The 27866-nt window shown below is 42.1% G+C and overlaps 1 protein-coding gene and 1 pseudogene across 5 annotated transcripts in view; one reads left to right on the forward strand and one right to left on the reverse strand.

Moving 5' to 3' along the window:
* Nucleotides 1-20115, reverse strand: part of LOC108387300 (uncharacterized) — a 40185-nt pseudogene extending 20070 nt beyond the window's left edge.
* IL2RA (interleukin 2 receptor subunit alpha) overlaps nucleotides 17724-27866 on the forward strand; it is a 41023-nt gene continuing 30880 nt past the window's right edge. For 2 of the 5 annotated variants that reach the window (XM_073229378.1, XM_073229380.1), the window contains exon 1: nucleotides 17731-18589. In XM_073229378.1, coding sequence (XP_073085479.1) covers nucleotides 18526-18589 — 64 coding nt within the window. In that variant the 5' untranslated portion in view covers nucleotides 17731-18525. Of the gene's footprint in view, nucleotides 18590-27866 lie in introns of all 5 variants that reach the window. The other 3 variants (XM_073229376.1, XM_073229375.1, XM_073229377.1) reach the window with 3 other exon arrangements.

A 27866-nucleotide genomic window follows, 5' to 3' on the forward strand; every position in this document is an offset into this window, starting at 1 on the left:
GGCAGGGCGGCAGGACTGGTGAGCGGGTGCGTGGGACCAGTGCCTGAGGACAAAGAATATTGAGCGTTCCTTCCCTGCGGGACCGGTGGGTGGGTGCTTTTTGGAAGCCTTGAAAGGACAGGGACCCTGGTGCTAGGGAGACAGGGCAGCAGGACCAGTGCGCGGGTGCCTGGGACCGGCACCTGAGGAAAAAAAAAAAAATCGCGTGTTTTTTCTTTTTTTTTTCCTTTCTGTTCCCTCTCTCATTGTTGCTGTTGTTGTTTTGGTTTGGAGAGTGCTTTTTGGAAATCTTAAAGGGGCAGGACAGGTCACTTAGACCAGAAGCAGGGAATCTGGGGATCTCTGGGCACTCTAACCCCCTGGGCAGCAGGGAGCACAGAGGCCCCTTACGGAGATAAATAGTCTCCTGGCTGCTCCCCCTCTAACGGGGCTCCACCATTTTGGAGGAACAGCCCCAGACAGGCCAAGCCCACAGCAACAGTGGAGATAAACCCCAAAGCAACTGGGCAGGAAGCAGAAGCCCTGTCTGCGCACAGCTGCCCAGCACAAGCCACTAGAGGTCGCTATTCTCCCAGGAAAAGGCTACAAAACAACAAGAAGGGAAGCTCTTCCAGCGGTCACTTGTACCAGCTCTGCAGACTATCTCTATCACCATGAAAAGGCAAAACTACAGGCAGACAAAGATCACAGAGACAACACCTGAGAAGGAGACAGACCTAACTAGTCCTCCTGAAAAAGAATTCAAAATAAAAATCATGAACATGCTGACAGAGATGCAGAAAAAAATGCAAGAGCAATGGGATGAGATGCAGAGAAAAATGCAAGAGCAGTGGGATGAGATGCAGAGAAAAATGCAAGAGCAGTGGGATGAAGTCCGGAAGGAGATCACAGATGTCAGGAAAGAGATCACAGAAGTGAAACAATCCCTGGAAGGATTTATAAGCAGAATGGATAAGATGCAAGAGGCCATTGAAGGAATAGAAGCCAGAGAACAGGAACGTATAGAAGCTGACATAGAGAGAGATAAAAGGATCTCCAGGAATGAAACAACACTAAGAGAAATATGTGACCAATACAAAAGGAAAAACATTCGTATTATAGGGATACCAGAAGAGGAAGAAAGAGGAAAAGGGATAGAAAGGGTCTTTGAAGAAATAATTGCTGAAAACTTCCCCAAACTGGGGGAGGAAATAATCGAACAGACCATGGAATTATACAGAACCCCCAACAGAAAGGATCCAAGGAGGACAACACCAAGACACATAATAATTAAAATGGCAAGGATCAAGGACAAGGAAAGAGTTTTAAAGGCAGCTAGAGAGAAAAAGGTCACCTATAAAGGAAAACCAATCAGGCTAACATCAGACTTCTCAACAGAAACCCTACAGGCCAGAAGAGAATGGCATGATATACTTAATGCAATGAAACAGAAGGGCCTTGAACCAAGGATACTGTATCCAGCACGACTATCATTTAAATATGATGGTGGGATCAAACAATTCCCAGACAAGCAAAAGCTGAGGGAATTTGCTTCCCACAAACCACCTCTACAGGGCATCCTACAGGGACTGCTCTAGATGGGAGCACCCCTAAAAAGAGCACAGAACAAAACACACAACATATGAAGAAGGGAGGAGGAGGAATAAGAAGGGAGAGAAGAAAAGACTCTCCAGACAGTGTATATAACAGCTCAATAAGCGAGCTAAGTTAGGCAGTAAGATACTAAAGAAGCTAACCTTGAACCTTTGGTAACCACGAATCTAAAGCCTGCAATGGCAATAAGTACATATCTTTCAATAGTCACCCTAAATGTAAATGGACTTAATGCACCAATCAAAAGACATAGAGTAATAGAATGGATAAAAAAGCAAGACCCATCTATATGCTGCTTACAAGAAACTCACCTTAAACCCAAAGATAAGCATAGACTAAAAGTCAAGGGATGGAAAAACATATTTCAGGCAAACAACAGTGAGAAGAAAGCAGGGGTTGCAGTACTAATATCAGACAAAATAAACTTCAAAACAAAGAAAGTAACAAGAGATAAAGAAGGCCACTACATAATGATAAAGGGCTTAGTCCAACAAGAGGATATAACCATTCTAAATATATATGCACCCAATACAGGAGCACCAGCATATGTGAAGCAAATACTAACAGAACTAAAGAGGGAAATAGACTGCAATGCATTCATTGTAGGAGACTTCAACACACCACTCACCCCAAAGGATAGATCCACCGGGCAGAAAATAAGTAAAGACACACAGGCACTGAACAACACACTAGAACAGATGGACCTAATAGACATCTATAGAACTTTACATCCAAAAGCAACAGGATATACATTCTTCTCAAGTGCACATGGAACATTCTCTAGAATAGACCACATACTAGCTCACAAAAAGAGCCTCAGTAAATTCCACAATATTGAAATTCTACCAACCAATTTTTCAGACCACAAAGGTATGAAAGTAGAAATAAATTCTACAAAGAAAACAAAAAGGCTCACAAACACATGGAGGCTTAACAACATGCTACTAAATAATCAATGGATCAATGAACAAATCAAAATAGAGATCAAGGAATATATAGAAACAAATGACAACAACAACACTAAGCCCCAACTTCTGTGGGATGCAGCGAAAGCAGTCTTAAGAGGAAAGTATATAGCAATCCAGGCACACTTGAAGAAGGAAGAACAATCCCAAATGAATAGTCTAACATCACAATTATTAAAACTGGAAAAAGAAGAACAAATGAGGCCTAAAGTCAGCAGAAGGAGGGACATAATAAAGATCAGAGAAGAAATAAACAAAATTGAGAAGAATAAAACAATAGCAAAAATCAACGAAACCAAGAGCTGGTTCTTTGAGAAAATAAACAAAATAGATAAGCCTCTAGCCCAACTTATTAAGAGAAAAAGAGAGTCAACACAAATCAACATAATCAGAAATGAGAATGGAAAAATCACGACAGACTCCACAGAAATACAAAGAATTATTAAAGACTACTATGAAAACCTATATGCCAACAAGCTGGAAAACCTAGAAGAAATGGACAACTTCCTAGAAAAATACAACCTCCCAAGACTGACCAAGGAAGAAACACAAAAGTTAAACAAACCAATTACAAGCAAAGAAATTGAAACAGTAATCAAAAAACTACCCAAGAACAAAACCCCGGGGCCGGACGGATTTACCTCGGAATTTTATCAGACACACAGAGAAGACATAATACCCATTCTCCTTAAAGTGTTCCACAAAATAGAAGAAGAGGGAATACTCCCAAACTCATTCTATGAAGCCAACATCACCCTAATACCAAAACCAGGCAAAGACCCCACCAAAAAAGAAAATTACAGACCAATATCCCTGATGAACGTAGATGCAAAAATACTCAATAAAATATTAGCAAACAGAATTCAACAGTATATCAAAAGGATCATACACCATGACCAAGTGGGGTTCATCCCAGGGATGCAAGGATGGTACAACATTCGAAAATCCATCAACATCATCCACCACATCAACAAAAAGAAAGACAAAAACCACATGATCATCTCCATAGATGCTGAAAAAGCATTTGACAAAATTCAACATCCATTCATGATAAAAACTCTCAGCAAAATGGGAATAGAGGGCAAGTACCTCAACATAATAAAGGCCATATATGATAAACCCACAGCCAGCATTATACTGAACAGCGAGAAGCTGAAAGCATTTCCACTGAGATCGGGAACCAGACAGGGATGCCCACTCTCCCCACTGTTATTTAACATAGTACTGGAGGTCCTAGCCACGGCAATCAGACAAAACAAAGAAATACAAGGAATCCAGATTGGTAAAGAAGAAGTTAAACTGTCACTATTTGCAGATGATATGATACTGTACATAAAAAACCCTAAAGACTCCACTCCAAAACTACTAGAACTGATATCGGAATACAGCAAAGTTGCAGGATACAAAATCAACACACAGAAATCTGTAGCTTTCCTATACACTAACAACGAATCAATAGAAAGAGAAATCAGGAAAACAATTCCATTCACCATAGCATCAAAAAGAATAAAATACCTAGGAATAAACCTAACCAAGGAAGTGAAAGACTTATACTCTGAAAACTACAAGTCACTCTTAAGAGAAATTAAAGGGGACACTAATAAATGGAAACTCATCCCATGCTCATGGCTAGGAAGAATTAATATCGTCAAAATGGCCATCCTGCCAAAAGCAATATACAAATTTGATGCAATCCCTCTCAAATTACCAGCAACATTCTTCAATGAATTGGAACAAATAATTCAAAAATTCATATGGAAACACCAAAGACCCCGAATAGCCAAAGCAATCCTGAAAAAGAAGAATAAAGTAGGGGGGATCTCACTCCCCAACTTCAAGCTCTACTACAAAGCCATAGTAATCAAGACAATTTGGTACTGGCACAAGAACAGAGCCACAGACCAGTGGAACAGATTAGAGACCCCAGAAATTAACCCAAACATATATGGTCAATTAATATTTGATAAAGGAGCCATGGACATACAATGGCAAAATGACAGTCTCTTCAACAGATGGTGCTGGCAAAACTGGACAGCTACATGTAGGAGAATGAAACTGGACCATTGTCTAACCCCATATACAAAGGTAAACTCAAAATGGATCAAAGACCTGAATGTAAGTCACGAAACCATTAAACTCTTGGAAAAAAACATAGGCAAAAACCTCTTAGACATAAACATGAGTGATCTCTTCTTGAACATATCTCCCCGGGCAAGGAAAACAACAGCAAAAATGAGCAAGTGGGACTACATTAAGCTGAAAAGCTTCTGTACAGCGAAAGACACCATCAATAGAACAAAAAGGAACCCTACAGTATGGGAGAATATATTTGAAAATGACAGATCTGATAAAGGCTTGACGTCCAGAATATATAAAGAGCTCACACGCCTCAACAAACAAAAAACAAATAACCCAATTAAAAAATGGGCAGAGGAACTGAACAGACAGTTCTCCAAAAAAGAAATACAGATGGCCAAGAGACACATGAAAAGATGCTCCACATCGCTAATTATCAGAGAAATGCAAATTAAAACTACAATGAGGTATCACCTCACACCAGTAAGGATAGCTGCCATCCAAAAGACAAACAACAACAAATGTTGGCGAGGCTGTGGAGAAAGGGGAACCCTCCTACACTGCTGGTGGGAATGTAAATTAGTTCAACCATTGTGGAAAGCAGTATGGAGGTGCATCAAAATGCTCAAAACAGACCTACCATTTGACCCAGGAATTCCACTCCTAGGAATTTACCCTAAGAATGCAGCAATCAAGTTTGAGAAAGACAGATGCACTCCTATGTTTATCGCAGTACTATTTACAATAGCAAAGAATTGGAAGCAACCTAAATGTCCATCTGTAGATGAATGGATAAAGAAGATGTGGTACATATACACAATGGAATACTACTCAGCCATAAGAAGTGGAAAAATCCAACCATTTGCAGCAACATGGATGGAGCTGGAGAGTATTATGCTCAGTGAAATAAGCCAAGCGGAGAAAGAGAAATACCAAATGATTTCACTCATCTGAGGAGTATAGGAACAAAGGAAAAACTGAAGGAACAAAACAGCAGCAGAATTACAGAACCCAAAAATGGACTAACAGGTACCAAAGGGAAAGGAACTGGGGAGGATGGGTGGGCAGGGAGGGATAAGGGGGGGGAAGAAGAAGGGGGGTATTAAGATTAGCATGCATGGGGGGGAGGGAGAAAGGGGAGGGTGGGCTGCACAACACAGAGAGGACAAGTAGTGACTCTACAACATTTTGCTAAGCTGATGGACAGTAACCGTAATGTGGTTGTTAGGGGGGACCTGATATAGGGGAGAGCATAGTAAACATAGTATTCTTCAGGTAAGTGTAGATTAAAAATTTAAAAAAAAAAAAAAAAGAAAGAAAGAAAGAAAAGGGGGATTACTCCTTAACAGGATAAAACTATTGGTAAATCAAAGATCAACGCATGCTTTAAATATCCTTAATGTTGATCACTTAAAGGGTGTCAGATGATCAGCTATGGAGGTACTCTTTTCTGATAATATTCCTTTCTCTTAATTAAAAAAAAAAAAAAAAAAGCAGTTACTGTGTGCTGACCTCCAATGAGTTCTGCACAGTGGTATAGAGGGCATGTCAAAGTGTGGGCAAAGGGTCTGTTTGTTTCTACGCAGAAGATCAAGGCCTAGCTTGGATACCCAGAAAATGAACTAAGATACGATATGAGGAGGAGCTTCCGGCATCAGCACTCTCTGGAGGACTCGTGCCGGGGGATGATCATCAAAAAGCCTCCACAGGGATCCGGACGATGCTGCGGTTGTGGCTGCATCCAGCCCACCATCTCCTGGACTTGCCATGAGAAGGAGGAGGGAGATGTCTAGGCTGGCATGTGCATACAGTGAGACAACGAATTTGACTGGATCTGTACTGTTGGAACTCAACCAGGAGTTGGGAGGGGTGCAAGTTGTAGCACCCCAAAATCTCATGACTATAGACTATCTATGGTTAAAAGAACATATGGGATGTGAACAGATCCCAGAAATGGGCTGCTTTAATTTGTCTGATGGTTCAAGTACAGTTGGAAAATATCCATCATATCATAGATAAATTTTCACAAATGCCTAGGGTGCCTAAATGGTTTTCTTGGCTTCACTGGAGATGGCTGGTAATTATAGATTTGCTTTGTTTATGTCACCGTATTCCTATTATGTCAATATGTGTGTGCAAATTAGTTAGTAGTTTAAAACCTATACATACTTAAGGTACTATACAAGAAGATATGTCAAAGAAATAATCAATCCTCCCAAGTTTCCTTCATATGCTACATCTATAGCTTTTCTTCTTCCTTCCTAATTACAAACTTTAAATAGAATTCGTGCCTCATATCGAATTTACCGAGTATCATAATTCCTCCAGGTGGTAAAGATACCTCGAGACAAGTGCTGGGCATAGAAGCCACAGGGCATAAATCTGCAAAGAAGTAAAAAGCTAACCTTTGCAAACAATATGGCTTCTCTCTCACTTACCAACTTTACATTTCCCTGTATGGCCCCGGAAGATGACTGGTTAGCCAGAGACGGGTAAGATTCCTCAAGGGAGGAACAACCTAAGACAGGCACAGTCGCAGGGGGGCCATCAGGTGAGAATTTGGGGATCAACAGAGGTGAGGCTCAGAACCTCACCCCCCCTGCTTTGAGAGAAATCTTCTGCATCCGTGGATGTTTTGCTGCCCTTGTCTAGCCTGGATTAATACTTAGTCCATAGGCACACACCTGATAATCTGATCATCTACATTTGCCTTCTTACAGCACTAAACTATGTTTTCTACCTTTATCTTGCATCTACCTACCACTTCAGCATTTTATTAAAAATAAAAATAATAATAATAATAGGAGAAATGTGGGATCAACATATAAATCAAGTACAAAAATCAAATGAATATTCATATTTGACCTGATGGTTTATAGGTCATATTGCATGATCAAAACCGAAAGTTTCTGTGATGACTGCCCTTGTACTGTTCACCATGTAAGAATTTATTCACTCTGTAAGAATTCGTTCACCATGTAAGAACTTGTTCGTTATGCTTCAGAAGATTGGAGACTGACGAGAATTAGGCTTGAGATGGATTAATGATTGTACATTGAGCATTGACCCCCCTATACTGAATTTTATTGTTGTTAACAACCATTTGATCAATAAATATGAGAGATGCCCTCTCAAAAAAAAAAAAAAAATGAAATAGCAAGGAAACAAAGACGCTTACTACTGGAAAAGTGCAGAGAGACAAAATGCTATTAAGTCAAGCAGTGAGAAAGCTTTATTTTAAAGTTACACACTTAAAGAAAGAGAAGTGCGGGTGTCCTCAGAAAGGAGGAGCACTAAAAGGCTGGGATTTCTGTCTTCTAAGCATTTTCAGGAATGTGACCAAGGGCCAGGGAGTACAGACTTGTCAGGTGGTCTCAAGATGCTTATCTCTGGTGAGAGACACCATGTCTCCTCTCCTCTAGTATCAGTCCTCCAGCTAGTTGTGCAAAATAAACTTAACGCAAGGAATTTATTGATCTGGTTCCACCCCAGGATAGTGGCTTTCCTCTGAGAACATGTCCATAAAGACCGCCGGCCCTGCCCCCAAAGTAGGTTGGGTTATTGTCTGTTTGCTAAAGAATATGTTAGGAATCTTACTTTCTAACTTCCTGGTTTTTAAACTGAAATATTAGCTTTAAGATAGAATCTTTCCTGCTCTTACCATACTGTTTATATCTCAGCTTTTTGGAAAATGAATCATGATGCTTGTCTCCTGTCTCTGCCCTATTTCACTCTCACCCTTCTTGTAGCTTTCAATCAACATCCCAAACTCCTGACCTGGTCTACAAACCATAAATGACCCAGCCCCTCTGTACTTTTCCAACCTGCAGCTCCTACCTCTGTCACCTGGCTCATGCACTCACACCAGCATGCTTGCTGTTCCGAGGGTGTTGAGTGCATTTTTGCCACTGGGATGCTCTTCCCCCAGATAGCTACATGGCTGTTCCCTGGCTTCTTCCAGGTCTCTGGTCAGCTGTCACCTCCTCCAAGGGCCTTTTCTTGACCTCAGAAGCATCTTCTCCAACCCCATCATTGGCATGCATTACTTCCCTGCATTATTTTTATTTGTAACACTTACCATCATGGAATACTACATCATGTATTTGTTTGCTTACTTGCTTATTGTCTGTCTGTCTGACTCACCAGAACTTAGCAACATAATAATGGTGAGGACTCTGTCTGTTTTGTTCTCTATATTGCCAGTGCATTGTGCCTGCCACACACCAAGTACTCAATAAAGGGTGGTGGTGATGGAGCAGTCAGTGAAGAATTCCCTTCTTTGACTAAAACAGACAGATGAGTCACCAACATGGGGAAATATGGGTAATAACAGGAGTGATATAGGTTTTTCAGAAAAAGACAGAAAGGTGAGAAAATTAGAAATTAGTCTTATCTCCACCATGGATGAAATTAACCTAGGCTCATCAGATCCAGTCTCCTCATTTATCAAACAAGAAATGGAATATTTCACAGTAGTTTGGGGAAGAAAAAAAATGAGATAACTCAAACAAAAAGGTTTCAACTTCTCAGAAAAAAATGAGTGTCAGCGATTCGCGGTATTGTTAATACTGCATCTGGCCGTGACTGATGGAACAGATGTTTGGATTCTCTGAATTTAACCACTTGCTAATGTCATTATTAGGTCCTTCAGACAAGAGTTCCTTTGTTCTATTTTAATCCTCCATGTGTCATATAAAAAAAGTTTTCCTATTATGAAATATCTCTGGCCCCATGACCCAGAAAGCCCATGTTTTGTTTTTATTTTCTTATTTTTATTTATTTTTGTTTTGTTTCCTCAAGCTCTGAAAATAGAAGCTGCTGGAGAGAATTGTGGGGAAAGCTTTGAGTTTTATGCAGAGGCAAAGTTGTTGAGAGCCTAAGTAAGTGAAATGCCATGCTCCTCCCTCCGCACCCTTCCCTGGCCCACACATTCAGAAGACATGGCTACCCAGCTCGGTTTCTGGAGGCCCACTGCTCTTAAGGACGGGCACGTCCAGAACACACCCTGCTCCAAAACAGCAAGGAACTTATATCAGCTGGCTAACTGCATCAAGTTCTCTGGAGTCATGGTTGGGAATCTTGACTCTCCTGCCTACTGAATCTGAAGGTGTGAGTACAATCACCCTTTGTAACATAGTGCATGACTGTGGGCTCAGATATAACACAATTGAAGGAGTTTTCCTCCAATCCAATTCCATAAAGTAAAAGCCTGATGTAAACCAGTTAAGGTTGAACCATATTAATCTTGTCTCCCCAAACCAGAGCTCTAAAAGGGCTCTCTGTGCAATCATTCATTCAACAGATACTACCAAGTACCTATTATATCAAGGTCCTGCACTAGGTGCTGGGAATGAAAGGTGACTTGAGGCATTTCCTGCCTGTAAAAGACAAACAGTTGGACTGATCAGACATGTCTCCAGAGACCATAACACAGTTGTAAACTTAAAAATGCTCTGAGAGTGATGGAACAGTGGCATTGTTTAAGAAGTAGACAGACCTGGGACCTATCCATGACACCATCCCTAACTAGTGTGGGAGTATGGGTGTTTTGCAACCACAAGGAGACTTGATGCCTTCATGAAAGTGGAAATTCGGATAGTCCACTGCCATCGTTCCACTGCTGTAAGAAGTCAACAAGCTCACACACATGAAACACTCAGTGCAGCAACTGCCATGCGGTGTGTGCTAATCAATCCTAGTGATCATTATTGATCTCACTGGCACACGGAGGTGGGCACTGCCAGGTGGCAGGGTGGGTGAGTTTTCCTATAGGATGCAGCATTTGAACTGGCCTCCAAGAGTGAGCTAGATTTGGACTTAGGGATTTAGCAGAAAGAACGCAGAAAAGAGGAGGTCCTGTTGGGGGATTAGTGAGTGCTGAGTGATTTTTGATGTTCATTTTTTCTGTGGTAAAGATGGCATGAAGGGGAATAGTGGAAAATTCATGTTGAAGAGAAAGGCTAGGACAGATTATGAAGGCTCTTGAATGCCAGGCTAAGGCATCCTGGTTCAATTTCAAAGGCATTACAGACATTTCTAAGACTCTAAATTTGGGATAAGGGAACAGAAAAAAATGACAGTGCTCTTAAAGAAGATTAAACTGAAAGCACTGGGTAAGAATGACGGAGGAGTGGGGAGACACCTTTGAGTCAGGACCACTTGGAAATCTTGGTAGATGTCTAGACACAAAATGACCCAGGCATACCATCACACCCCCTCTGAGTACCTACGACCCCCTGGGCTCAGAAGGAGCCCCAGGAATGCTCCTGGCAGGCACTGGTCATTGATGAGGGCTGGCTTGAAAGGCAAAAGGCATTATTATCCATCCCTAAATTGGAGCCACTAGGCAAGAGGTGAGGGAACTTTTGTTGAAATCCATCCAGCAAACACATCCTGCTCTCAAATGGGCAGGGGGAGAAGGAATCTGACTTTCTGACAACCTCTGTGAGATCCAACAGGAGTAGTCATCATAAGCTGCAAAATGATAGCAAAGTCAACTTTCAGCTGTTAGAGACAGAGGACTCGGCTTTTCACCAATAACAAACCACTGCTCTCTCCCAGTGTTTCATTGGTGGGACAATTCACAACAGCCAAACAGCTCCCTGGGAACTAGACTGTGATGTGAGCTGGGGAGAGTTATTTGATTCGTAGCGGATTTTGGTTTTCCACACCACCCCTGTGCCCCATCTAGTAAAATCTGGTGGAAATTACAAACTGTAGAAATTCAGCTCAGTGGCACAATAACAGGATGCACCTGTAGATTTCATAGAATTAGCAGCAGCATTCTCTCAACTTCAGTTTGAGAGAAATAAGACTGTTTATACAGCACCAACTGGGGCAAAATCTGAAGTAGTATTACATGCCTCTTAGTGGTGGAAGCAGTCATGGCAGATTTTGTCCATCCATCCACCACCTGCTTAACAAACATGTACTGAAGACTTCCATGCTCCTTGCATTCGTTGATTTGCTATTTGGGGGACTGTCAATTTGACAGACACATTTGTGGTTAGTTGGGGGCCCTTCTGTTCCCCAAGTCCCAGAATTAGATTGTGGGCTCTTTTGAGAGCAGGAACTCTGTATTTATTTGTCTTTGCATCTCCCAAACCCTGGACTGAATGCCTTGTTCCTGGGTCCTTGATCCATAATCAGTGAATTCAGTTATACTAAAGGATGCACCCCAGTATGCAAGGACAGTGCAAAAGGCAAATTGCTGCATCGTAAATGGGGATTTCAGGTCCATGTCTAGGAGATGAAGGTCAGACAGGCCTGGGACACCACAGACCTGAGAAGACAACCACTTACTGAGCTACAAGACATCAGCCATGTAAACAGCAGCCTCTTTGCCCCACTCTGGTCATTGTCCTGCCACTGTCCAAGAAAGCAGGGTTCTCTCTGGACTCTGACTTTGAGGCCACAGTCTAGCACATCACTCTGCTAGACAAAGGAGAGCATGGGAGGAGAGAGTGGGCAGCCTTCATGTGGTGCAGCTGGGAGGATCTCGGCAGAACATGCCTGTTATCTCCCTTGTCAAGGGCCCATCTCTTCTCCTCAGTAGACTGTGAACATCCTCAGAGCAGGGATGTGTTTTAACGCCTTAGATCTCTCCCAGAGCATGGCACAAAGCTTTAATTGTAGGTGTTCAGTTGACATTTGTTGCTGGGTCACTTGACAGAGGTGAATTCTTTTCTCCAAGTTCCACCTTTTCCCTTCCTTTGACTTCCCTGGTAAAGATGCTAGTAAACAATGAAGTGGGAAAGAGGGTCGCAGCAGGCAAGAACAGAGTGAATTTCCTCTTGTCACAATCTCACAGAGAAAGCTATGCTCAGCACTTCAACACATCCTTGAAACCAATTCAACTGAGAAATGGGAACTTTACTTGAGAAATGGGAATTTTACTCATGATTTTTGTGGGATGGTGGGGGCAAGGGCTAACATTGCACAACAAAAGGCAAGTTATTATCTTCCAGTGATTTGTAAACCCTCTTAAGCCCTCTGTTACATCCCTGAATTTTCCCTTGTTTTTTTTTTTATCTCTTGTAATCCCTTCTTTGACACTCTCTCAACTTCTCCATTGTCTATCCACCATGTCTTCTTTTCTATAGAGCAATTTTTCTTACTCTGGGAAACTGCAATGTGCATCCTCATCCCTACCCTGCTTAGTATTTTCATAATTGTGAAAACAAGTGGATTAAATAGAGAGCTCATCTTAGCAATCTTTTTCCCAATATTGCAGGATCTCCAATATCACACATCCTCAATGATCTGCAGTCAGCAAACTATGGTACCCTATCACCAAGTGGGTCTCACCATCCCTCACTAGGTTCTTTCTTACCTCTGTCTTCTGTACCCCATCCTTTCTTCTTACTTTTGATTTCTGCATTCAACCATTTGCGATCCATTTCTTTTATTTTTCTTTCATAAGTCTATATCCCTTAGGACTAGGAACATCATTGAGATGACCATTGACAAGCCATGAAGGTAAATGAAGGAAAAATGAAAAATGAAAGAAGGTGAGTGATTTCTCCCACCTTTTCCTCTTTCACCTCTACTCCTTTACCCACTGTTCCCCTGTCTAGACTCTGATAAATGGAAACAGTCTCTGTTACAAGCTAACTCTTCATTAGAGGGGTTGGGGATTGGATTGGGGAACCAAGTTTAGGATAGTTTGGATGATAAATGCCAAGGGCAAAGCTTCTGTCTTCCAGGACCATCCAATATATCAGGAATGAGAGAACCGAGAACAACCAAGAGTGGACCACCAACGCCTACCATGAACGGTCCACCTCCCTGCAGCTTCCCGACCTCAGCCTCAAGTGCCTGCATTTAATCATCTGTTGTCTTCTGCCATTTTCCCTGCTGGTCTCTTCATTTTGTGTTTACCAGCATCTTCACCAGGGAGTGTTCAAAGAAAGGAAAATATGAAAGTTAAATCAGGGATTTTTACCTCTGGCAAAGCTCACAACTTCCATGTTCTACCTCTCACCTCCATACACAAGCTGCATTTTTCCTGTGCAAGACATATTTTGACATTGGTCCTCCTTGCAATGCCAATTTACGTCACCTCATTCATGCCTGGAGAACATTTAGCACCTCTATGCATCCAATCCCCTGCACCTTCGCTCTCTCCTGCATGCCACACCAGCTCAGGCTAATTATGATGTCACTTGAACTATGTCTCTCCCCTGTTTAGATGCCTTCTACTACCTGTCTACCCTGGTCAACCATAGACTGTGCCTCTTTACTTCAGTATCTACACCCAGCCTTCAAGGACAATTCTGAGGCCTTTCCCTATCAGATTGACCCAGTAACCTTTCCCTTTCTGAATTTCTATTACTTTTCTTATCATGATCATGAATATTTGTTACTTTTTACTGTTAGAAAATTGTCTCAATCTTAAGATAAAGCGGTCTGGGTCAGAAATTTGTCCAATGTAAGGAACAGTTTCTTCTAGGAAATACCAAGCATTTCTTGTAACAGAGATGAGCAATTTCCTGATAAACTGAGACTCAACTTGCACAGTTGACCGCCTATCCTGTGAGGAGCTTAGTTATTTTTAACCAAATGTTCTCTTCTTGAACATAATCTATCTATATTATCTAGCTACACTTTCTTCCTAAAAAAAAAATTTTTTTTTGGAAAGAAATCTTTAAACTCAACTCATTGGAAATTACCTCCTTGTAGTAGGCTTTAAACAGATTTTGGCATATGTCCATACAGAATTTGTCTGAAATTGGTTTAAAACATGCTTGGTATATTTTTATGTGAATGGGTCTTAACAAATAGTATAAAGCATCTAAACAGTGGACTACAATGCAATGTGGTGAGTGCTATGACAGTGAATGTAAGGGATTAGAAGAGGCCTCCTGGAGGAAGTGTATTCAAGTGTCTTTCCATGTCCGTTGTAAATTCTTTAAGGGCAGCATCTCTGATATATAGAACCTCACGATGAGATTATATGCAATTCACATCAAAGTGGATGTGCTTCCTTCTCCTTGCCCTTCACCTTCCATGTCTGCATAGTGCAGAGAAACACCAACTAAAAAGCTCAAGGTCACTGAAAATTCAGCTCAGTGTACACTGCAGAGGTCAACCAAGTTAGTTGTTTTATCCTAGTCTGCCTCAGCACCAAGAGTTGGTCCTCTTACTTTGTCAGAAAATTTGTAGGGGCTCGGTGATGTGATATTTTTAAAAAATTTTCATTAATATGAATTTAAGTATTTTAAATTAGAATTGATTAAATGCTTACATATTTTTTTCTGATGCTTTACCAGTGGCCTTAGGTGTTCCTTACCTATGTGAACTTCAGCAACATCTTGGTTCAAATGTCAAGATAGGTTTATGTGAAACTTCAAAGTATTAGGTAGAAACCTTGACTAGCAACATGTCAAAGAGTTGAATCATTTAGCTAGATTTATTGTTTCAAGCAAAATGGCAGAGCCTCCATATGTGGAACAAATAAGACAAAACATTTTTGGTTAGAAGCTCACAAAATGCTGTTTCTTCTCCATTTATGATGATTCAGTTTCAAGCTATTATATGACTATGGTTGTTCTTTATTTTTAATTCATTTTATCATTAATCCACAATTACATGTTTACTACACTCCCCCCTTCACCAGGTCCCCCCCACAAAACCCATTACAGTCACAGTCTATCAGTGTAGTAAGATGCTGTAGAATCACTACTTGTCTTCACTGTGTTGCACAGCACCCCCATGCCCCCCTCACATTATACATGCTAATCATAAGGCCCCCTTTCTTTTCCCCCGCCCTTATCCCTCCCTTCCCATCCATCCTCCCCAGTCCCTTTCCCTTTGGTAACTGTTAGTCCATTCTTGGGTTCTGTGATTCTGCTGCTGTTTTGTTCCTTCAGTTTTTCTTTGTTCTTATACTCCACATATGAGTGAAATCATTTGGTACTTGTCTTTCTCCACCTGGCTTATTTCACTGAGCATAATATCCTCTAGCTCCATCCATGTTGCTGCAAATGGTAGGATTTGTTTTCTTCTTATGGCTGAATAATATTCCATTGTGTATATGTACCTCATCTCCTTTATCCATTCATCTACTGATGGACACTTAGATTGCTTCCATTTCTTGGCTATTCTAAATACTGCTGCTATAAACATAGGGGTGCATCTGTCTTTTACAAACTGGGCTGCTGCATTCTTAGGGTAAATTCCTAGAAGTGGAATTCCTGGGTCAAATGGTATTTCTATTTTGAGCTTTTTGAGGAACCTCCATACTGCTTTCCACAATGGTTGAACTAATTTACATTCCCACCAGCAGTGTAGGAGGGTTCCCCTTTCTCCACAACCTCGCCAACATTTGTTGTTGTTTGTCTTTTGGATGGCGGTGATACTTACTGGTGTGAGGTGATATCTCATTGTGATTTTAATTTGCATTTCTCTGATGACAAGCAATGTGGAGCATCTTTTCATGTGTCTGTTGGCCATCTGAATTTCTTCTTTGGAGAACTGTCTGTTCAGCTTCTCTGCCCATTTTTTAATTGGATTATTTGCTTTTTGTTTGTTGAGGTGCATGAGCTCTTTAATATATTTTGGATGTCAATCCTTTATCGGATCTGTCATTTATGAATATATTCTCCCATACTGTATGGTACCTTTTTGTTCTATTGATGGTGTCCTTTGCTGTACAGAAGCTTTTCAGCTAGATATAGTCCCACTTGTTCAGTTTTGCTTTTGTTTCCCTTGCCCAGGGAGATATGTTCATGAAGAAGTCGCTCATGTTTATGTCCAAGAGATTTTTGCCTAAGTTTTTTCCTAAGAGCTTTATGACTTACATTCAAGTCTTTGATCTATTTCAAATTTACTTTTGTGTATGGGGTTTGACAGTGATCCAGTTTCATTCTCTTATATGCAGCTGTCCAGTTTTGCCTGGACCATCTGTTTAAGAGACTGTCATTTCTCCATTGTATGTCCATGGCTCCTTTATCATATATTAATTGACCATATATGTTTGGGTTAATGTCTGGAGTCTCTAATCTGTTCCACTGGTCTGTGGGTCTGTTCTTGTGCCAGTACCAAATTGTCTTGATTACTGTGGCTTTGTAGTAGAGTTTGAAGTTGGGGAGCGAGATCCCCCCCAATTTATTCTTCCTTCTCAGGATTGCTTTGGCTATTCGGGGTCTTTGGTGTTTCCATATGAATTTTTGAACTATTTGTTCCAGTTTGTTGAAGAATGCTGTTGGTAATTTGATAGGGATTGCATCAGATCTGTATATTGCTTTGGGCAGGATGGCCATAACTATGGTTGTTCTTATGTGATTTGAGAATTGTGGAGCATTCCTCAGCAATCCCGCGGCCCCACAGGAAATCACTAATACAGGAGCATGTGATGTTTGATCTGTCATTGAAACCACTTATAGTAGCCAGGCTAGATTAACCTGCTGTTGGGAAAGACAAAACCACAAACAACAAAACTGCAACACAAACCAAAACAAAAGACCCCTCTTTAGGTACTTTGGCAACAACAGCTAAATGGTTAGAAGGGGAAGTTATTTATATTATACTTTCAAGTTTTCCATAAGTGTGTTTCTAATCTATGTAATAAGTATAGCTTGCAAAAATATCCAGCTTACTAATTGGGACAGATCCTGGGGTAACAAGGAGTTACTGCACACTGTGCAGTTGTCAACGATTCTAGCAGTGAGGGTCAGCCTGCTTGGGCACCTTGAAAGATAATCTTGTCACATTTGCATAACTATCCCACTCTTAGAAAGAGATCAGTTCACTATTTTTCTCTGCAGACTCTGGTACTTAGTTTGGAAACCATTCTTAGTTCATTTGCAAAATTCCAAGGCTCTTTTCAGAGGTAGCTGCCTTTCTGAGAGAATGTCACGGGTAGAGGTAATACATATTGGAATTTGTCAATATCTTGTTTGCTTTTTCATATTGTTTTAATTGTATTTTACTATAACCAGATGATTGCTAATAGACATGAATTTCCAGAGAGCAAAACAACCACATCATAAAAAATCAGAAGATAGCTCTGATAATTAAACAAGAAAACAAGATTAGATTTTCCAAAATGGCCAAGACTTAAAACCAAAGCCTACTTTTAGTGTGATCCTTTAAGAGAGAGAAAAATCGGAAGGCAAAATATCATATAGAACAGCAACTCACATTCAGGAACCCAGGAGATCAGGTAGAATGATTATAGCTAGCACCAAATATAAATCTTGGGAAATTATTCATGAATTCTGATTATGGATTGGTCTGCTTTTTCCTTGTTAACTATCTGAACATGGGAGATCTCACCCTGATGCCCACCAGACTTTTGAAAGGGATCTGTGGTCAGACAGCTTTAGGAAATGCCCATCTATGGCTGAGACTGCCCTTCCACACTGGGCATGGCCTTGCCATCCGTGGCCCCTGCTGACTCCTCAGGGAGCTGCAAGTTGAGGGGAAGACCTCAACTTCACAGTGATGTCATTTTATGAAACGCTAGATGAGACCACTGCCAAGAAGCGCTTGCTCAGCCTCCTTCAACGGCAGGGGAATCTCCCTCTCTTTTTCTGGGTGAAGCTGAGAAAAGGATTCATAAACGAAGTCCGATCCTTCTCACCAACCCCAGCCCACACCTCCCAGCAATTGAACTTGAAAAAAACCTGGTTAAAACCACTTCCTATATTTGAGACTACAGAAGAGAGTGTTAGGCACAATTTCCTGGCTGAACAAACCAGCCTAATACTTATAGAGAGCACTCCTGACTGTCATTCAGACTGGACAGACCAGCAAATGGGTTGATTCCTCATCCCTCACCCTCCCAGCACAATGCAAACAGGAGGCTGACAGGAGGCCTAACATTCTGCAGAGAAGCACCTTCTCCTCACTGCCCTCAAGCAGACAGCTGATCCCAGGTGCCAGGAAGATGGAGCCAAGCTTGCTGATGTGGGGGTTCTTCACAGTCATCACAGTACCTGGCTGTGTGGCAGGTAAGGGTCACAGATGCTCCTGGAATCTTGGAAAGGATAATTGATGCTGCCTCTCCCCAGAAACAGAATCAGAGGGGGTACCTACATACATAGTGCAGACAAGGGGGTGAGTCCGGGATTCTGCCCCTTGTCTGTGACCCAGGCCACCATTTTACACTTCAATTGTCCCCGATTTATAAACAGAGCTTGGAAGGGTGGGCTCTCCTGTCACTCAAAGGCTTTGTTAATTCTGGGAAGGACAGAGTGGCATCATATTTGAATGTTAACAGGGGGTACTAATGAGCAGATTTCTTAAGACTTTTTTTTCTTTCAATGGATGTAGTTTTCCACTGCACACCCCAGCTGTAAGATAATACTAAAAAGCTACTAGGAAACACTCTAAGACCAGGTTAACATGTCCAAGAGGTTAGTAACTAATAGATGGAACATTGGGAAAATTTAAGATCTCAAAAAAGGAAAGATTAGCTTCAAGGATGTGTACTTTGCTTTTTACTGCCTTGGGAAATAATACTCAGGAAGCTCATTACATGTGCAACTTTATAGAAAATTTTGAAAATATGAGCATACTCACTTTCAGAACTCTACTTATGTTCCTGTGTGTTTATATGCACATATATATGTGTGTGTATATGCAAATTTTGAATTTCATTCATCCTTTCAAATGGGTTTTGTCAAAGATTTTTTTTAAGAAATAAGAAACCACCAACTTCTACCTCAAACCACCCTTCTTAATCAAGTGTGAATTTTCTAATAACATCTTCCCTTGCTTACCCATGAAGACAGATAAGATATCAAAGTCTATAATTTCATATCTTTAATTTCTAGATATATAATAATGCTAACTACCCATTTTAAGATGTGTTAAGAAATGAAACATGATGATACATATAAAGACTCTGTTTGCTTGTTTAAGGCATGTGGTCAAGCTGTGTTGGGCGGTGAAACTGACCCAACTTATTTGTAGGAACTTATTTGCTTTGGAGTTAAAGTGGGCATGATTTTAGGAAGGCTTGTCATGTGATTTCCACCTCAGCAGGGTCTTTGCAAAGTGGACGGTCAGTTTAAGCCAGAACAGAAAAGCCTTTACAGTTATTCATATCCTATCTCTGGAAAAAACATTTCAAGTCACCTCCTGTTATCACTAGCCATAGGTGACTTACCTGAAGGTATGACTGGTCTTGGTGGCAGTGGGACGTGGAAGTATTATGAGGACTCTTTCCTTCACTCAGTTCTCCAAAAATGTATCCAATTCCTTTCATTCTCCTTTTCAACACTGTAGGAAATACAAAAATGAATAAGATGGCCTTGATCCTTGAGGATTTATAACCTGATAGAGGGGAGAAATGTGCAGATATAGTAACAGTAATACAAACTGGAATGTCAGGATCTCCAGGAGCATGAGCACATGAGGCTATCAGGGAAGGCTTCATGAAGGTGACATGCAAAATGAACACCGAAGGGCTAGTCAGTTTCTGGAAGTGAGGATTCCAGATAGAGAAGATCATATAAGCAAAGACACAGCAAAGCACTGGAGAAGAGCAGGTAGTCCACTGTAACCACCAGCACAGGATGGGCATGTGGGGATATTGGGAATTAAGACAGAAAAGGCAGGATGGGGTCAAATGAGTGACACAAGGCCTTGGCTAGCAAGTTAAAAATTTTAACTCCATTTGGTAGTTGATAAAAGAGTGCCATACACATAAGTCTAATTTTAATATTTATAACCACTTTGTCGTATGGATGTCACAAATCCACTAGATGAAGAACCCAAAACTCAGAAGTACACAGAGCTGGGCTTCAAGGCCCAATCTCCTTGGCTTGTGCCTCTTCTGTTCACTGCAGGCAGGGCCAGAGCTCTATGGAGATGACTCTGGCGTAGAGTGAAGAGAGATTATGTGCACAGAGACCAGCTGTGAGGCTCCTGAAATAGTCTGGTCAAGAGGTAAATGAGGCCAAAGAGAATGAAAAGGTTTCATTTCTGGGAACCATGCCAGGGTAAGAAATGATTTTATCTCAGACCTCTTCCCCCAAGTCCTAAAATACACAAGACTTTTTATTCCTCAGGGGTGAGAGATCTCTAACGAATTCCAATTAGACTGTCAACAGATGCAATTTCTAGCTGATTCATAAGGCAGATTTTCATTCTGAAAATTTCCAAAGCCACCATTTAAAATTGTGATGGGTTACAGGGGATGTATTAGTCAACCAGGGTGTTTTTAAGTCTCTGTATTACTGGGTCCTGGGATGTGGTTAAAAAGAATTCTCCTGATGTTACCAATCTGACAAGTTATTGGAGGCACCTTGCTCAGAACTGTGGAAATTCTGAGAGTTTTTCTATGCCTTGATGATCTTTCTCTCATTCTAGGAATTCTGTGATCAAATCTTCATCCCTTAGATTAAAAACAAAACAAAACACACACACACACACAGTGCGGAAACCCATGAAGATGATATTTTTGTCTAATTATCCCTTCTTGTAAAGACTTCTGCCCACACTGGAATTTCCCATCTTCACATTAAACACAAAATGTCATTAAAACACAAGATGTCTAACTTTTCACATGTAGTCACTCAACTTCTCTAGATCCCAAAGTGCTACCACCATTGCTAGCTTGTCAATCTTTAAGAAACAGCTTGGAGAGATAGGACTTTGGTAAGCTTAGGGAATTCCCATAAAACAGTTGTTGTTTTCTTTAAAACAGCATGTCTCAAATAGGCAGTGCTTGCATATCATCTATGTATATGCTCCTTTTTAGATCTGAGAAAACCAAGGCACAAAATGAATTGACTTTATGGGTGGTCAGTTAGAGACTCTATCATGGAATTGGATGAGCTCTACAACTCTACCACTTGACCCCGTGGACTTCAAAGAGAAGTATTCGTAGACTTCTTTGGCTAAAGCCCTTGAGTATTCTGGGCACTTGGGCTACTTCTGTGTAATTTCTTGATGTCACTCCAATAATAGCTAGAGTCACCCTCAAGCCAGGCTGCTCCTCAACACAAGGCGCTAAGTTTCCCTGCTGTCCTTCGTGCCCAGCAATCAGAAACAGAGTTCCCATGGGAAGGGGGGCACATCATCCCAGGTCAGTGGAGAGAGGAATTAGGAGGAAATTGATTTGCAGGGAGCTGGAAGTGGGCCAGGGCACTTGCTAACAAATACTGTTGGAGGACTGAAGAGAAGACTCGTGAAGGGTGTGACTGTAGGCAGATAGCTGTTTCTCCTTGAGCTTCAGCTTCTCTCTCTAAAATGGGAAGGCTCAGGAGATTATTTTGAGAGCCCTTCCAGTTCTATCGCTCTGTTGAGAGCTCAGAAAAGGTGGCAAAATTAGCTCTTCTTGGGAGATGTTTTCCAGCTGGGGTACTTCTGCATAAAAACGTTTAGAAACTGAAGACACGCAGCACAGGATCTGGGCTAAGAGCCCTTTGGCCAGCAAGGTGCTGATGTGTGACAGCTCCTTGTAGGCTGTTTCCTTGTAGGCTCCTGAGAAGTGCTCCGCTGCATCCAAGGTGACCTGCTACAGTTGGAAGCCTTGAGGCTACAACACCACAACTGTTGGTGGGAACCTCTGCTGTTTGCTTGTTTAGGGGATTTTTGCCTGTGAACAATTTCCCTGTTTCTCACGGGAAAGATCTTACATGACTGGGAGCCTGTTTTCCATCTCTTTATTGTCAGCCATTCCCTGTGAGAAAAGGAAAGGGGATCTCAGTGCAATTGATTGCTTCAAAATTCATATGCCTTCCATGCCTGAACATGTCCAGAAGGAGGCTAGCTACCACTGGGGGCACCCAGGCCACTGAGAGACAGACTGGCAGCCTCCTGGGCTCCTCCTAGCCAGTCCATCCTGCTGTCCTCTGCTGTTTTCCAACCTCAGTTTTTACTTCCACTTCCTAGAAAATGAAGTTAGGGATATGTGGTTGCACATTTTTCAAACCCAAGAGTACAGAATCACATACAAATGTGGATTCTTGGCTGTAGGAAAGAAAGCAAGGTCTAGTCCCCTGTCTGCTCCCTGCCCCAAACTCAGGGTGGAAGGGAGACCCAGAGAAGGAAGGGGAACTTGAGTGGCAAGGTGCTGGAGGCTGGGTGAGGGGAAGCTGCTGAAGAGGGGAAACTTGAGCCACAGGTTCAGAGTTTGTGTTTAGAGAGCTCCCAGTAGCCAAGCATTCAGGGTGGAGAGTTCCTCCATGCCCTCCTCTCCATAGGGTCATGCACTCCCCTTCTCTGAAAGTGTTTACACAGAGCAGCCTACATGAAAATTTTTCAGATAGTGAAGAGCTTTCCCAAACTGGGCAGGAAGCTGAAGTGACAGCCTCAGATGCCTTTAGACTTAGACTCAAGGACTGTTCTCTGGGGTGACACAATGGGCTTCCTGATGTCAGTCCCTGGCCCACCTGGGAGCCCCCTAAAGCTACTGGGCATCTCTAGCCTTCCTGAGACCCTCCTTTCTCATCAGTTCTTCATCGAGGCAGGCAGCAGGTAAGGAAAGATGGAGGACCCATAAAGAACTTCATCCTCTCCTGCCTTCCTCTTTGGTGGCCCTTTCTAATAATTTCTTTGAGAAGTTCTGCTTCTTAAAGATGGAGTCGGTCTTGACCCCAGGTAGCATCAAGGGGACCAAAAAACTGGCCCAGAGAGCCTCACTACATAAGGATGGACCTTATTTACTACTTATATACACACTGTTGGAATTTCTCAACAAGAAAAACGAGGCGATAGCAAGAGTCCCTATAGTTGTCTGGTTCTCAATTTTTTTTTAAATGGTGAGTCCTTGAGAAAATTTGATGAGCTCCCTTGACTGTCTCCTTAGAAAAAATGTATATACACAGAAAATTCTAACTATAATTCTTGGGGTTGTAGACCAGGGTCCTCAGGTAGGACCTCTGATGATGTTCTTTAATATCTTAACACCCATGGTCATGAGCAGAACAGAAAGGCCGAGACACAGAAGAGAATGAGAACTGAAAGTAAGGGAGCTGTAGTTGGCTTGGCAAAGGCATCCTAAGAGGCCAGGGTGCCTAGAAAAGGCAGAAAGAAAAGGGTGCCAGGGAAAAACCGAGGACACTAGGCAAGCAAAACAGTGGAGAGGCAGGACTCCAAACCAGGCCTCCTAAATTCCTGCACGTCTTTACGGTGACTCTCAGTGACAGGCATCCATCTGCCCATTCACACATTAGGATGACCCACATGCCATGGTTACAGTCTTTGCCCTCAAGCTGCCCATGGTTTCCCAATGGAGATGAAACATGTGCTGAGCAATTCCTATCTTGAAGAATGCCCAAGGAGAGCCCACAGCACTTGCCAATGTGTCAATAACACATCGCTGCGTCCCTCACCAAGCTTTCAAATAAGTCACCCATTTAGGGGAAGATAAGAATATCACTGTCTCTAGGTATTTTAGGTATTTTCCACTCAAAGATTATTCAGATGGTTTGTGGCTCTCAGCCTTGGTGTCAGGTTGCTCTGGAATTTGCATCCTTCACTAAAGGAACATGGATCCCGCTGGGAAATGTATCGAGAGCAGCAGTTCCCAGCACCAACAGCACATTAGGTGTGCATCTGGGATGCCTTAACAAGTGTATCCAAACCCACCCAAGACCCGTTAAGGCAAGTTTGGGTGGACTCTGGGAATGAGTATCAGACATAAAGATAATATGGTTTAAGGGTCCTCAAATGATTCAAGACACAGCATTGAAATCCGCAGAGAAATGATTCCCATGGTTGGTCTGATTCATTATTTCTGTCCACTAAGAATAGATACCTTAATATGGCACTTCCCAAACTTTAACGTATTTACAAATCACCTGGGATCTTGTTATTAAGCAGGTTCTGACTCAGGAGGTCTGGGGTAGGGGGCTGAGATTCTGGTTCGAACAGGTCCTGTATGAGGTATATTTGGGTGCATGATCCCATTTTGAGTATCAAGGCTTTTGTGTGAGAGAAGAAATATGCATTTTATCTACTCACCCAGAACTTGCAACTAGAAGGGAAGATCCATCTGAAAGGACAAAAGATCAAATATTACCAAGTAGTACATGGCAAAGCTGATCCGAGCGTGGCACAGTGATCAGAACTGGGGGGTGGGGGTGGGGAAAGGGCTTCCTGTAGAGGCTGGAAGGGTTTCTTGGGGAAGATGGCCCTGGGACATTCTGGCTCTGAACATGGCTTGTGAGTATCAGGACTTGGTTGGAGGAGGGTATTTTCTAATGATTTTGCCAAAGTTGTACAAATGGATCTTGCTCCTTGAGTAATAAACTGAAAACCAAGGAGGGTACTAGGGCAATGCAATTACTGACCCATATTTCATATATATAAGCAGTTTTTTGTTGTACTGAGCAAGAGGAAGCTCAAATGGCTAGTGATTCTCTGATAAAAACTGACACTTCCTCAGGCAAAAAGCACCTGAGTCCTCTCAATTTAATACTCTAGTGTCTGCATCTGTCACTGGGGTCTGGCAGATTTGCTTGCACATGGGTCACTGGATCAGCATGACCAGTAGTACCACATGACACCTCAGGGTATCAGTCAGGACATCCAGGGTCTTCTTTCCCCTAATCCAACTTCCGCCACTGACCTACCTCCTGCTTACCGCATGCCACAAGTCTAGATTCCGGGGCTTCCACCCCGATAGCCCCCGCCTACACCCGCATCCATCCAAGTCATGGGGCTCTGAGCAGCAGCTCTCAACCTCAATCCAGGTATCCTATGTGCAGGAGGGTTTCAAGCTGCAGAAAACTCTAAGGCAAGGCTGGGGTGGCCAGGACACTGTCCTAGGAACACCGGTCAGGTGCTGATCAGAAGTCTGGCCTCTAGCTGGGCTGTCCCCAGCGGCAGGTGTGGGCCAGATGGGCTCCCGCCCTGCTCGGCCAATCAGTGCAAAAGTAGGCTGGTGTCAGGAGACTGGGAGCAGCTGAGCATTTTTTCCCAAAAGGAGAGGAAAAACCAGCATGATTCTAAAGAATTAAAAGGAAGTTCTGGGGAGGTGACTGGTTCCTCTGCCCATAGGTGAAGGAGCAAGGAAAATTGCCTGATCTCCAGCAGGCTGTGGTGGCCCAAGATGAGAGAGAGGGTGGGGCGGATGAGTGGAACTGTGAACTAGAAAACAGAGGGCTGGCTAAGGCATTTTAAGCAGAATGATAACAACAAGAGCTAATAGTCATGGCCTCTACACTATCTGTTAGATATTATGTGAAAATATAGTGTTACTTCAGTTAATCCTCAAGATAAGTACAACATAAGTTAAGAGCTAAGATACAACTGTACAGAAAGAGTGGTTGGAACACAGGAACGTTCATTCATGCTGCAAGTCCTAGCACATCTTACGCCAGTAACCACCTCATGTTTACACTAACCTTTGGGACAGAAAACTGAGAGCCTTATTACTCTCCCCATTTTATGCCTGGCAAACAGAGGCTTACAGAGATTAAATAAATTGCCAACGTGACACAACTAGGAAGGAGCCAGGATTTGAGCCAGGCAGTGTCATTCTTTACTCTTCCTCTAAACTGTTGCTAAAGGTCCAAAATATATGTACTGTTTCAGTAAAGAGGTTTATTTTCACCTTTTAAAAAGTTGGAGTAAGTTTGCTGTGAGGAATGTCCTGCTGGGCCTACAGCTACACTTAGATTAACATATGTGTGCCTGCAGGATCCACACCCCACTGACTCATAGTCACCCCTCCACTGCTCGTGGTGGGGCTCACCTCTTCAGGCCCACCAAGCCTGAAATTCTCTGAATCCTGCTGTTCCCCAGCTAGTGCTCCTTCTACCCAACGAGAGCAGCATGCAGTGGTTTCCTCGCATTTGACTGTGCTTCAAAGAAAGCACTTCAGTCAGGCCACATCTGCCCCGGCCGCCCGCAAAACAGAGGAAATTCTGAGCACCTCCAGTCATGACTCAACCCTGCCACGTTCAGGAATCTCTGCCCACAGAGTCACCTACTCTTTTCTGTTTGGGACCAAAATAGATACGTCCCTCAGAAGGCTCACTGCTTTTTGTATTCTCAGCAATAAACAACAAAGGCAAGGATAGGTGCATCACACTGAGGCGTGATGGCAGGAGTTTTCTCTGCTACGGAGTTTTTCAGAGTGAAAACATCACTGTCAAGGTGGAAAAGGGAAGCAATAGGGTGGTGAGGACAATCTTGCTTGTGGCAGGACTTTGAGTTATTTGTTCGTTTGTTTGTGGATAGCATCAGTGTTTCTTTAAAAAAATAATTAATTAATAATTTAAATATATATATACACACACACACACACACACACACACACACACACACACACACACACATTCCATATATAGTTTCATGAAATGAGCCCCTTGGAGCAAACTGGTTCATCTCCTCAGAGAAAGACCCATTTATTAGGACACCAGGGAAAGGGCAAAGGAGTCATTTCTGAGAGCTTTGCTTGGAGTCCCTGAGACATAAGTTGACGTCATCTTATTTGTTCGTTTGTTTGTGGATTCATTCATTCAGCAAGTATTTATTGAGCAACTACTATGTGTCAGATACAAGGTTAGAGATGACAGTAACCCTGTCCTGGACCTCCAGGAACTCACCATCCCACAAGAGGGAAATATACTGCACAGATAAGTATAACTTAAGTTAAGAGATAAGATACAAATGTAAAGAAAGAGCAGTTGGAACACAGAGAAGTTCATTCCTGCTGTAGTCCCAGCACATCTTACGTCAATAATTGCCTCATGTTTACACTAACATTTGGGACAGAAAACTGAGAGCATTGTTTCATCATTATTAATTACCAAAGTTACTAAAATCAAAACAGCTGATTTTGAATTTAGAATTATATAGACAGAAAGCATTCAGGAGCCTTCTTTCACTCAAGAAACTCCTTACAGAGAAAATGGGAACATCTCTGACAGGAGTATCTACCTTCCTTTAAGAACAAACTGTAATAGCCCTCAAATATTTCAGAAGCACCATTTATAGATGGTGCTGTCCAACTGCCCCACTGTGTGTGAACCATTCCCCAGTTCTAAACATCCAGAAAGGACATTCCCCTCCAAGAAAGAGATGAAGGGAACCTAATCAGTCTTGTTTATGTTATTTTTACTTTAAAAGAATAGCATCAGTGTTTCTTTAAAAAAATAATTAATTAATAATTTAAATATATATATATATATATACACACACACACACACACACATTCCATATATAGTTTCATGAAATGAGCCCCTTGGAGCAAACTGGTTCATCTCCTCAGAGAAAGACCCATTTATTAGGACACCAGGGAAAGGGCAAAGGAGTCATTTCTGAGAG

This window comes from Manis javanica, chromosome 2, assembly GCF_040802235.1.
Source record: "Manis javanica isolate MJ-LG chromosome 2, MJ_LKY, whole genome shotgun sequence".
Classification (NCBI taxonomy): Eukaryota; Metazoa; Chordata; class Mammalia; order Pholidota; family Manidae; genus Manis; species Manis javanica.